The 12,725-nt window shown below is 45.0% G+C and overlaps 3 protein-coding genes across 25 annotated transcripts in view; 1 reads left to right on the top strand and 2 right to left on the bottom strand.

Annotated features, from left to right (window-relative positions):
- CAPN3 (calpain 3) overlaps nt 1-1,748 on the bottom strand; it is a 46,703-nt gene extending 44,955 nt beyond the window's left edge. For all 6 annotated transcript variants that reach the window (XM_081830994.1, XM_081830997.1, XM_081830996.1 and 3 more), the window contains exon 1: nt 1,440-1,748. In XM_081830994.1, coding sequence (XP_081687120.1) covers nt 1,440-1,748 — 309 coding nt within the window. The remainder of the gene's footprint in view (nt 1-1,439) is intronic.
- Nucleotides 1-12,725, top strand: part of LOC115940389 (uncharacterized) — a 54,407-nt gene that overhangs the window by 27,934 nt on the left and 13,748 nt on the right. For 10 of the 12 annotated variants that reach the window (XR_014148599.1, XR_014148598.1, XR_014148603.1 and 7 more), the window contains one exon: nt 4,801-8,404. Coding sequence is in view for 2 of the 12 variants with exons in the window: in XM_081831012.1 (XP_081687138.1) it covers nt 4,801-4,865 (65 nt within the window). In the remaining 10 variants the exon portion in view is untranslated. Of the gene's footprint in view, nt 1-2,276; nt 3,257-4,800; nt 8,405-12,725 lie in introns of those variants that run through there. The other 2 variants (XR_014148604.1, XR_014148601.1) reach the window with 2 other exon arrangements.
- GANC (glucosidase alpha, neutral C) overlaps nt 10,831-12,725 on the bottom strand; it is a 68,522-nt gene continuing 66,627 nt past the window's right edge. For 6 of the 7 annotated variants that reach the window (XM_081830986.1, XM_081830985.1, XM_081830983.1 and 3 more), the window contains one exon: nt 10,831-12,301. In XM_081830986.1, the coding sequence (XP_081687112.1) occupies nt 12,192-12,301 (110 nt within the window). In that variant the 3' untranslated portion in view covers nt 10,831-12,191. The remainder of the gene's footprint in view (nt 12,302-12,725) is intronic. The other variant, XM_081830984.1, reaches the window with a different exon arrangement.

Raw genomic sequence — 12,725 nt, 5'->3', positions numbered from 1 at the left:
AGAACTATCAGGAGAGGAAAGGAGCCTTGGACATTGCATCTCAGGTTAGAAAGAAAAACATGGCTCATCAATGGCACTAGGTCCCAGAGTAACTTGATTAAGCTAATGAATAGCACTGAGCCTCAGTTTCAGTGATCTCGTGTGTGTGTGTGTGTGTGTGTGTGTGTGTGTGTGTGTGTGTGTAGGGGGGGCGTTCTCTCCCTGGATGGGGTTAGCTCCCCTTGTCTTGTGATCCCATAGTATTTGAATGTTCTCTCTTGACAGCCTTCCCTTCAGGATTCTAGACTCCAGGACAGCAGGAATTTTTCTTTTTCTTTCTTTTTTAATTTTTTTTTTTTATTTGCGAGAGAGAATGAGAGAGAGCACGAGAGGGAGGAGGGTCAGAGGGAGAAGCAGACTCCCTGCTGAGCAGGGAGCCCGATGTGGGACTCGATCCCGGGACACCAGGATCATGACCTGAGCCGAAGGCAGTCGCTTAACCAACTGAGCCACCCAGGCGCCCCTTTTTCTTTCTTTTTTAAAAGATTTATTTATTTATTTGGGGCGGGGAGTGAGCAAGGGGGGGGGCAGAGGGAGAGTGAGAATCTCAAGCAGACTCCCTGCTGAGCGCAGAGCCCCCCGACCACGACAATGTGGGGCTCCATCCCAGGACCCTGAGATCATGACCTGAGCCGAAATCAAGATCTGGATGCTTAACCGACTGAGCCACCCAGGTGCCCCAATTTTTGTCTTTCTTGTTCACTGTTGTCTCCTCAGTCAATTGCCCACTTTCTGGCTCTAGCAGATGCCCAATAAATTCCTTGAATTAAGAATAAGAGTCATATGGGAGGTCTGATCAGAGAGGGGAGTAGGGGGATAGGATTTTCGGTCTGATAGATCACTATAAATGAAACCTGGAGGCTGGAAGAGTTACCTAAAGAGAAGGGGTTTTAATCCGGGCTGTCATGCCCTCTCTGGATGTACTTCTTCTGTGTGCCCTTCTCGTTTGTGGGGTGAGGTATGTGGACAAAAATGATTGCTAGGATTTCTTCTCATCCTAACATTTAATGCTAGAAAAAGTGGTCTTTGCTGGCTACTCTCCTCTTTCCAGGGCTTCAGTGTTGCAGAAAGTCATGGCTACTGACAAACTAAGGAACAACATCATGATTTTAGCCCGAGAAATGGAAAGACTCTTACAAAGACTTGTTCTGGGAAAGGGATGCTTACTTTTATAGGATGAATTAAACTGAGTTCCCATTACTTTTATACAAAGCAAGATGTTTTTCAGAAAAAGAGAGCAAGAGAGTGAGAATGGGCCTGGCCTCCGCTGAGGACAGAGCCCACGGGGCTGCCAGGATCCTTCCCCCTCCTGCCCATGTGCACTGTGGAGCTGCGGGGAGGTGCTGATGGGGAGGACTTCTCGGAGGGAAAAAAAAACCCCAAGCCTGCGAGCTACTCACCGGAGGTCTCTTCCAGATGAACTGGATGGGGAACTTCTGGCTGTAAAAGAGAGAGGTCTCATCTGGTGGGAACTCGGGATCCAGATAAAGAACCTTCTTTTCTAGACATTTCTTACGAAGCTGCTCAAATGTCTTCTCTTTCACTCCAATAATGGGGAAATTGCGGCTGATGATGGCCGAATAGATGCCACTTGGGTTTGCGCCCCCGGCCTCGGTGGTCTTGCCTTGGCCCAGCTGGGGAATCGGCCCGGGGGACCTGGGCTCCGCCCCCGTCCGTGGGGCCACAGATGCGCTAATGACAGTTGGCATGGCAGGCAAATTTGGAAGGAAAAGGTTTTTTAAGGAAAACAAGATCCAGCTACCTGCAAGGGAAGGAAGCAATGGCCAAGGGGAAGTTGGAGTGATTCTGTCATCTGAGAGAAAAACGTCCACATCCACACCCGGAGCTAAAGCCCATCAGAAGGTCATCCAGCTTCTGTCCATCCTAAAAGCCGAGCCGTGATCCCTAAGTCGGAGGTTTTCCTGAGGCAGGAGCACTAGAGGGTTTCGGCGGCGGTGTTTACCTGGGGGCTCCTGCCTGCAGCTCGCATGCCAGAGGGAGAGGCGGAGGGGAGAGGGAGGCTTGTGTTTCACTGGCCTGGAGAAGCTTGAGCCAGGAAAACTAAAAATAGACATGAAGGAAGATTATGAGTATGAGAGCCCGGGAGGCTAGCGTGCAGCCAGACGGCGTGGTGGAGCGAGAAGGACCCGGCGAGGGACGTTCCCGCGTTGTCGTTGAGTGCTGGTGTTATCAGGAGACGAAAGGGGAATATTTGAAGAGATTGGACGCTGAAAATTAGCCAAGAACTGCTGATGCGTTATTGAGTCGGCACGTAGGCAGATCGTCCCCCCATCGGCCACCACGTGACTGCAGAACAATATTGAGAAAAAAGGTAGCCAGAGTGAATGTGAGATCCTGAATTCTAGGAGGATATTCTAGACATCGTTGAGAACATAATCTTTACGTTCTAAAACTCTAGGTTATCAGAACATTATTCAGTTGGGTTTGGCATCTCTTCTAGAATGTTATGGTGTCAGCGTCCCGTGGAACTGTCTGGGTGGAAAATGCCACTCTGCAGAGTCCCCAGTTGAGAAAAATGCCTGTCTCTTTCTTGCCCACTTGACCTAGATACCTCTTGTCTCTCCTCACCCCCCAAATAAATACTGGACCAAATGTGCTACAAAGAGTGCCCCTGAGTAGACTATGCAGGCACGTCACATTAGGCATCTGAGTCAGAAGGTGGAATTGGTCACTGAATCGCGTTGCCTCTTGAGTCCCGGGGGGATGTCATTCCAAAAGAGTTGGTTTCAGGGCTCTCAGATAAGAACACAAGTGGCTCTGGGGAAGGGAACTGTGTGCCTGGTGTCCTCCGCCTTGTGTTGTACCCATGGTGGCTACTACCCGGGCCGTCAGGAGATGGCTACATTCCACGTGTGGCTCAGTGGGGGCTTGTCCTAGACTGTAGCCCTGCCGGCTCCCACGTGACCAGTCTCACCAGCCCAAGGCTAGAGGCTATGAGAGAAGGTGGGAAGTGACAGCTGAAAACAGGGAGGACTACCAGGCTCATGGTCGCTGGGGCTGCAGCTTTGAGGAGCCCTGTGTCTGGAGCTGCTGCTTGTAGGGACCCTCAGCCTGTCCTCCTGTCCCCTAAGGAAATGCCCAAGGACCTTTACTACTACTCTTAGAGAGGCAGGATAGGGGAGGGCAGCCTGAAGGCTGACCGCCTGGGTTCAAAGTCTGGGCTCGTTGCTTGCTGGCTGTGCCTGTATAACTTGAGGTGAGTTACTTCTTCCTTTTTTCCTATGTCTCAGTTTTCTCACCTATAGAGTGGGTATGTGGATAGTCATTCTGTTATTGAGTTGTCATAAAAATTAAACAATTTATGTAAACTACTTAAAATAATGCCAGGATTGTCTTAAGCACTCAACAAATGTTGTTGTTAGAGGTGACCTAAATTTAACATTATTTTGGGGTTAGATCAGGTTGCATTAGAGTCACTCATTGGTGCAGATCAGCATTCGGTCTCTGAGCATTTACTGAATATTTCCCATGTGTACAACACTGGGATATGTGTAATCTGCTCAGGATCACATGGTCACAGTGTCTCTAATCAGAGCATGCCTATCTTACTACACTAAAAGAGCCTCTAAAAAGACTGACTTCCACTCTCAAACTCAACAATGACATGGAAAGCAGAGTGGGAGAAGTTTCCTTTCTCCACCCTCAAACGTTTGAGTCCCAGCCCACTGTTCCATACCATCTTGAAATTTCACGGCACCCACCCACATTTTATTGTTTCTGCTCATTGAGCTTCCTGTTTGCCCTACAAGACAGTAAGCTCTGTGAAGCTGGGCCCTGGGTCCCCATTCCACTGTCAGGGTTAAGCACATTGAAAGCTTTTAATAAATATGTATTGTCTATCTGTTGAATGAAATGTCCCTATGTGAGGAGAAATTTCTTACCCTTCTTATTGCTTTGCTAATGCAATCAAAGCATCTTGGCTTATTTGTCCCGGGGGAGGAGCTGTCTCTGGGCCACACACCCTCTGACCTTGCTTTCCTTGGCTGTCTCACCAAGTAACTTAGTAACTAACATGAGCGTGTGATAAAATGAGCCTATTGTCGTAGTAGGATGGGAATATCAAACACATGGCGTGCAAGGTGCTATTCATTTTGCTTTAACGATTGTTGTGGATAAAACCCCCTCTCAGATTAGCAGGTCTAAAAAACAAGGTTTATTCAGCTTGTTAGTAGCTGTAGAAACTCCTGCTTTCTGGGAGAAATCCAATCTGGGCCCAAGGACAAAGGGCAGGGAATGAGCATGTGAAGAGCTGCACATTTCAATTCCCAGAAGTCTCTTCAAGGATAAAGAACTAGTTTTTATAACATATTTCAGCCAACATCATGCAATATCTGTGATTGGAATGGTTCCTCCGGCACCAACACGGCCAGCTAATGGCTTCGTATCACTCTCTTCCAACAATAAATATTTCTTTGATTTAACTCTATTGGAAGCAATGCATTTGCTTATAACACCCATCATTCATTAAGTGCCTGCTGTGAGTTAGCCACTGCATATAGCTTTCAAAACTTTTAATTTTAAAGTAATTTTAGATTTACAAAAGAGTTGCAAGATGGTAAGAGTTTCCGTATGCCTTTCACCCAGCTTCCCCTAATGTTTACACCTTACATAACCATGGTACAGTGATTCAAACTAAGAAATTAATGCTGGTAAAATACTATTAACTAATCTACAAAAGACATTATTTTGATTTCTTTAGTGTTTCCACTAATGGTTTTGTTTTTTCCTCTTCTGTTACAGGCTCCGATTCGGGCTCCTGCACTGCATTTAACTGTTATGTCTCCCCAGGATCTTCCCATATCTGATGGTTCCACAGTCTTTGTCTCATGACTTGGGACTGGTGAAGAGTACTTGGCAGGCATGCTATACAATATTCCTCAACTTGAGTTTGATGTTTTTCATTTGATTAGACAGGTTATGGATTTGGGGAAAGAATATCACAGTGGTCATATGCCCTTCTCATTTGGGGGTACATGATATACCTGTGTTTTATCACAGGTGACAGCAATCTTGATCATCTGGCTAAGGTGGAATCTACCAGGTTTCTGCAAAGTAAAGTTACTATTTTTTTCCTTTCCATACACATAGTGTTACAGGATTGCAGGGTTCTTGTCTCACGGAGTCGAAGAATGAATCTCGCGGACACAAAAGGGTGAAGTGAAGTGAAGTGAGTTTATTTAGTGAAGGGGGGAACAGAAAGGAAAGAAAAAAGCTTTCTAGAGTGAGAGGGGTCCCGAATGGGTTGCCACTGTGAGCTTTCCTGGTAGTCTTTTATTGGGAGCTGACTAGGGAACTTAAATCTTGATGTCTCTACCACTAAGACCACGATGTTTACTTTTTCTTTGACGTTTGGTAATTTTCAGTGGTCCAGCTGTAGCTGTTACAGAGATATCTTGTCTCTGACATTTAAGACAAACGAGGTACTCTTGTTAGTCTCATTATATTCCCTTATCTCTGGTTTTGTACGCCTTAGCATTTTCCACATCGAGGATTTCTATGAACCTGAACACGTAGCCCCCTGCGTGAGCCTAGTCATGTAGCCCCCTACCTATCTCTCCCTACCTAGCCCCACCTATCCCTTACTCAATAGGATACATGTTTTTTTTCTTAAGTAGGCGCCACGTCCAGTGTGGAGCCCAACATGGGGGTTGAACTCATGGTCCTGAGATCAAGACCTAAGCTGAGATCAAGAGTCGGACACTTAACCGACTGAGCCACCCAGGTCCCCCCACATAGAATATTTTAAATCTGTATGACCACCTTGCCGGTTTGATTAACCCTATTTTACATGAGGAAACTTGAGATATCTGCTGTAATTTTATAGTGAAGTCGTGGAAAGCTCACAGAATTTTAGAAATTACCTCTTTTCTTCAACAAATGAGGAAACCAAGACCTGGAAAGATTAAATGACATAGCCAAGATCACTCAGCTGCAGAACCAAACTAGACCCCAGGTTTTCGGATTTCCAGGGAGGGACTTGAATGCGTAACTAGGACTCCAATAATGTGGGCTAGGTGTAAGATCGCTGGATCCTTGCATATAAATAGTGAGGGCTCTCCTTCCCTTAGCTCTGACTGGAGAGGAATTTAATACCACAGCCCTGCTAGAAGCAGCTGTCGAATTCTGGCCGGCCTTTCTGGGGCACTGCAGTCTTTTGCGAGGCTGGTCATAAGACAGGCAGATCTGATATCAGATGCCATCCTTTCTTTCTCCTAGAATGCTCTTTATATGGCTTCCATTGTCTGTGGTTAATATGGTAATCTGTTTCCAGTGGAGTTGCTAGTGGCTTTCTATGTCCTGGGCCTAGAAGTTATTTTAGTCTAGGGTGCTGCCCCTGGGATTTATGCAAGGCATTCAGGAGGTTTGGTAGGTGGAAATCTTAAAAGCAGAGTGGAAAGGTTAATGTTGTCATAGGAATTCCATTTCCCAGAAGGCTCTTGGGTAGGATGGTCAGTTATGGATGAAAAACCATTAAGCTCCAGATATTTATGTGTTTTGACTGTGTTTCTGCTGCCTATGATTATGATACCCCGATACTGAAAGAGGTGTGAAAAAGAGAAAGAACCCTGCCCACAGACCAAACTCCAGAATTGCGATTTTCTCTATGGCTATGGTGATCGGATTCATGTTTTTTTCTTTAAGGTTTTTATTTATTCATTTGAGAGAGAGAGAGAGTGAGAACACACATGCAGGAGCAAAGGAGAGGCAGAGAGAGAGAAGCAGACTCCCTGCTGAGCAGGGAGTCTGAGGCAGGCTGATCCCAGCACCTGGAGATCAGGACCTGAGCCGAAGGCAGACATTTAACAGACTGAGTCACCCAGGCACCCCCAGATTCACTGGTTTTAGTTAACCAGGATATAGGGCTCAGCACAACTTTAAGACAAACTCTTGGTGACAGACTGTGCTTTCTCCTCTAGGGAGCCTTTAGGAGAATGGCCTGATCTGGGATTGGCCCTGGTCGTGTTGACACATGGGAGTTCACCTATTCTGAAGTGAGCTGTGCCCAGAACATAGTTAGTCCTATAGGTCAGTCTCAAGTACAATCAGCCTCCTTGGACGGACAATGTCTTGGTACCTAGTCAAACTGGAGCCAAATCTTGGGATCACTTCTGTGAGGAACCGACCACCTCAGATTTACCACAGCCAGGATCTTCTGGATAACTCAGATCTGGGAAGAGAAGGATGGTGACCAAGCCGACCTTCCAAATGCATGAAGGGCTTTCTCTGGTCCCTATACAGGTCATCTGCCCTAAAATAAATGCCCCCATCAACATGTAAACATGTATTCTATTTCTTTTTTTTTTTTTTTTAAGATTTTATTTATTTGACAGAGAGACAGTGAGAGAGGGAACAAAAGCAGGGGGAGTGGGAGAGGGAGAAGCGGGCCTCCCGCGGAGCAGGGAGCCCGATGCGGGGCTCGATCCCAGGACCCTGGGATCATGACCTGAGCTGAAGGCAGACGCTTAACGACTGAGCCACCCAGGCGCCCCACGTGTATTCTGTTTCTTAGTGTGAGCCCTCCTGAAGGCTCTCTGGTCAGCTGCTGCCGTCAGGTAAGACCTCTGTGGTGAAGGAACAACAAAGTGCTGCCACAGTGTGGGTGTGTACGGCCAGGGGCTGCTGGCCTGGTGCTCAGAGTACGACTGAACTCAAGGGCTTTGCCGTTTGGTGTGCATTAAATTGAACACAACCCAAGTAAGTTGAAAACAAAGACCTTTTTATTACTTGTTACAAGTAAGGACGGGAAGATAGCTCTCAAAGTACTGTCTTCCTGTGGGGTTAGTACAAGAAGCTTTAACTCTGTATTGGGGGGCAGGAGCAGGGAAATTGTATATACATTAAGAAACTTAGAGATATTCTATGCTTAGGCACTTTGGTTCAACTGAGCATGCCTAGCATGTCAACATGCTAGTGCATACATTGTATGTTCAAAAATGGCAGAAAACTCAGCCCATGGGAGGAGATCTTAGTATTATAATGAGCTAAAGTTAACTTTAGGACAACTCAGGGGGGCTTCTTTGGCAGGTCCTCAGCTCCAAACCAGCCAAAACTGGCTCACATAAGAGGCCATCTGGTGAACCACCTGGCTGGGGAGTCTCCTTGGCTGGCTGCTGGTTCTGCAAGACAAAGCACATTGCTTCCCAGCTTTTGTTCCTTCCCTCTCCTCCCTTCTGCTGATGGCTTTCAGCCCTCAGATCTGAGTAACTCCCCTTTGTGTCCTAGCCAACAAGAGGATGGGATTTGTGTCCCTGAAGTAGAGGACTTGACGTGGCCCAGCGCTTCTCAGGTGAAGAAGAGCTGATCTGAGGAACATTCTGAAGTGGTCTGCAGCATTAGAATCGAGGTATGTTCTTTTATTAACTTGGTTTCATCCTATTTTATATGCCACAGCTTATAAGCTTTTACAATACTAGAAAGCAAACAGTTTAAAGCTGTTAGATATTATAGAGATATGGCTCAACTTTTTTTTTTAATAGTTTAAAACATAGGAAAGTGGAAAATACAGCATAAAGAGTTCCTATATATCCTTCACCCAGTTTCTTCAATTATAACATTTAAACTCATTTTGCCTTTTTCTGTTTTGTCTCCTTCTCATACATACATACATTTTCTGAGCCATTTGAGAATATGTTAAAGATATGATGACTCATTACCTTTTAATACCTTAGTATGTATTTCCTAAAAGCAAGGAAATTCTTCTATATAATTATAGTATAACCCTCAAAATTAGGAATATTACCGTGTAATCAAAAGATCCCATTCAAATTTTGCCAACTGTCCCAATCATGCCCTTTTAGGCCCAGATTCCAGCCCAGGATCACACACACATTTGTTGTCATGTCTCTTTTGTACCCTCTTCAATCTAGAACATTTCCTCAGATCTGTTTTTCATGGCCTTTACATTTTGAAGAGTATAGGATGTCCCTCGATTTCAGTTTATAACTTTTACATAAGTGAAATCACTGAAACATTTAACAAAAATGTTTCTTCTATGTTGATGTACATACAGATTGTTATTTTAATAATTGTATAGTATTCTGCTGTATGAAACGGCTATATTTAACCAGCCCCCTGTTAGAGAACACAGCTTATTCCTAGTTTTCCACAGTGTAAATCACACTGCAATTAGTAGCTCTGAGCAATTTATCTGATTTATCTGAAGTGGAATTGCTGGGTTAGAGTATGCAGATTTAAAGTTCTGACACTACTGCCAGATACTCATCCTGAGAGGTTATACTTATTTATAACTCCACCTGTGATGCATGAGAATGACTTGTCCCCACACCAACATCAGCACTGGACATTTTCACTCTTTTTCATCTTGGCCAGTCAGGCAAAAAAAAAAAAAAAAAAATCATTTCTTTGATTATTAATGAGGCTGAGCACCCTTCATGCTTGTTTTGTCTGTTTTACTTTATTTTACGAATTACCTTTGCCTGTTTTTCTGTTGGGCAGTTTCTGATTTTAAACTAATTTGTCAACTCATTCCTTGGCATTTAAGCCTTAAGTAGAGACACATCATGCATTTGAGAGCTTTGTTTCAATCCCTGTGGAAATTATTCTAATTCTTACATGAAATCCAGTTTCCTGAGTAACATGTCAAGAATTAGCCACAACAAGGTAATCGAACACCTGCAGGTCAACTCACCCCCACACAGCGCTCTGGGCACAGCTGCAGGAACAGGGGGTGGGGGAGGGGGAGAAGCAGTAAAGGGCAGAGAACAGTTAACACCCAGACTATATTTCTCTCCACTCAATGTCTCTAGGTGAACGTTTCGGTATCATTCTGGGTCAAGGTAGAGCAGTTTCCCACAATTTACTAGTTCTTATTCATTCCTTCCCCCCAAAATACTTCACATGGAAGAATAAATGCAATAGATGTTCATCTAAAGATAGGTCTTAATTATTCAACTTTAAATGCTATTAAAAGCCATCACTTATATTAGGTAAAAGCACTCCATTTTCAGTTTCTTACTGTAGGTTGCTAAGGTAAGTCTGAAGCTGGGAAATACTGCTTCAGCTAATGTCACCTTCCTCCTTTCTCCTGAATTGCACAACTTACAGAAATAGCAAAGAATCTGCAAATGTTTGTATGAGCTGACAAACGGTGCAAAGCCCAAATCTCAACTGATATAATGAAACGTGTCCACGAGGAAATGCACAATGTCTACTCGTCTAGAGGGAAGAGTCCTGTCAGAAAAGTAAATCAGAAACAAATACATTCAATTCTCATTTTTTTTTTAAAAGATTTTATTTATTTATTTGACAGAGAGAGAGAGCGAGAGCAGGAACACAAGCAGGGGGAGTGGGAGAGGGAGAAGCAGGCTTCCCGCGGAGCAGGGAGCCCGATGTGGGGCTCGATCCCAGGACCCTGGGATCATGACCTGAGCCGAAGGGAGACGCTCAACGGCTGAGCCACCCAAGCGCCCCAATTCTCATTTTTTAATCAACCAAATTCATCAGATAACCACTTGTAGCCAATAGTTGGTGAAAGCCAAGGATAACGCTGCTCTGGCCGACAGAAGACAAATGTAACGTGCTCTTAAGGAACATGCACTCTAGCCAGGCAACAAGACAGACAAGACTGAAACGTTAAGGGACCACCCCTGAGAATGCGAAGTAGAACACACATTGTAAGTGCAGCAACATTTCACAGATGGGCAACATCACTGCTCACGGGTACAGGGGCTCGGGGTCTTTAGGGTAGTTAGAAAGGCTTAGTGGAACAGCGGCATTTGGGTGGGGCCTGAAGGGATGGTAAGGTTTGCATTGGGGGGGAAGGGGGTGGGTACGGCGGCCCAGGGACCACAAGGCACAGAAGTGGCAGTCGGCAAGCTGCTGGGTGAAGGACACGTGAAAACGCGCACTGGTGTAGGAGCGCCGAGGACTCGGGGTCGCCCCACAGATGCTGCAGCCGGCCGCGGGCGGTCCCCGGCGGCTCCTGAGGGACTGGGCTGTTGGAATGTTCTAGCCCATGCCAAGCCATATCGGAGCCTGAGGGAAAAGGAAACCTCAGTAACACCGATCCTGTCTTTATTTAAAATTTTGATATTTTGTTATTATTTTTTGCATTAATTTTGATTTTTAAAAAATACTGCATTAAAATATCATTTATTTTGATGATTGCATTTTTTTTGTATCCCCTTAAATTTTTTGCTCAAGGCAAGTACGCTTACCTCACCCTCCTCCCAGCCCTGTGTTCTATTTCTGAAGATCAGGAGTGGGGAAATGGGTATTCATTTTATTATTAATTATAAGCTACAGCTTACTCATGTTACAAATATTCTGTGGCTAGTAAACAGTATTTAATAAAAACAATTAAGATAAATTAGGATTTTAAGAAGATTAATTAGGCACTTTGAAGCCCAAAAAGTATGACAGGGAGAAGAATTCTCTTTTGCTTCCGAGTCAGTCTTTAGGGGTGAGTAACTCTCTGTTGCTGCGGTGTATGCAGTACAAGCAGAAAAGGGTTGTTTTGCCCACATCTAAGTGGGTGAAAGGTAACTGGGGGGGGGGGGGGGCGGGTACCAGAGGCTGCTGTCCACTTGGAGACAGGCCTCGAGTAACTCAGCTGCTGTAGCCGGCCTGACTCTGCCGCGTGGCCTGAGGCAAGCTTCCACAGATGGGCCACACAAGGTGCGCTTGGCCCAAATCTCACATAAACAGACCCATCCAGGGGTGCCTGGTTTGCTCAGTTGGTAGAGCATGCGACTCTTGATCTCAGGTTGTGAGTTCAAGCCCCCGTTGGGGGTAGAGTTTCCTTAAAACAACAAAAACAACAACAACAACCAAACAAACCCATGCAGCTATGCTCAAGGAGAAGCTACTCATTGGGCCACAGCGTTTACCACAGCACCACGGTCCAATAAGCAGTGGAAGATTAATGAACTCTATAAATGTCGCAGGGCTACTTGCATCTAGGAGAAGAAGTGGTGTTTGACACAAAGAGTATGACTAGTACCTCTAAAAATGTAAAACCTGAAGTCTATTCTCATTAGTAAGCTGCTGATCAATGGATACTTTTTAGCCAGAGAAGTCAATTAGCATGCAGCACAGATCTCAGAAGAGGCCAAGGGCAAGGCTGAAAGGTGCAGGCTGCTTCCCACGCTCGCCCCGGGTACACTGCACCATCATCGGACGTGGACCTCCCAGTCAGCGCCGATGTTCAGCGACAGCTTTTCCAGCCGCAGGGTGGACATTTGGGCACAATATGTAAAAGCCACAGGCTCATCTTTACCATCTAAATATCAGGACAATAACAGGAAAAATTTGATGAATATCTAGGAGAGAAAAATCTTTCCTTTGAATCTAAAATATTTCTGACTCGATCATAAAACCTGATACCCCACCTGGGAGAATCCCATTTAATAGCACTTTTACCCATGGATGTCCATGAATTTTTTAAACATTAAACACTCCATCATTTTGAGTGCAAGATTGGTTGAAAGGAAATTGTAAGGAACAAAGTGATTTATCCAAGAAATTCAGTAGATAAGAAAGGATATAGCTCTTTAAATAACTCCATAAACATGGGTAGGATTCTCTGGGGCTTCAGACATCTACAGTCAAAAATACATTCAGAGAAGCTACAATATTATTTCAAGCCCCAAATAACTTCCCTTAGAAAAATATCAACAGCTTACAGTTCACAGAAAGCCCAGTTG

Source organism: Leptonychotes weddellii, chromosome 9, assembly GCF_054177405.1.
Source record: "Leptonychotes weddellii isolate Sample4059 chromosome 9, ASM5417740v2, whole genome shotgun sequence".
NCBI lineage: Eukaryota > Metazoa > Chordata > Mammalia > Carnivora > Phocidae > Leptonychotes > Leptonychotes weddellii.
The sequence above is the reverse complement of the archived record's forward strand: the minus strand, read 5'-3'. Positions and strand labels throughout refer to the sequence as shown.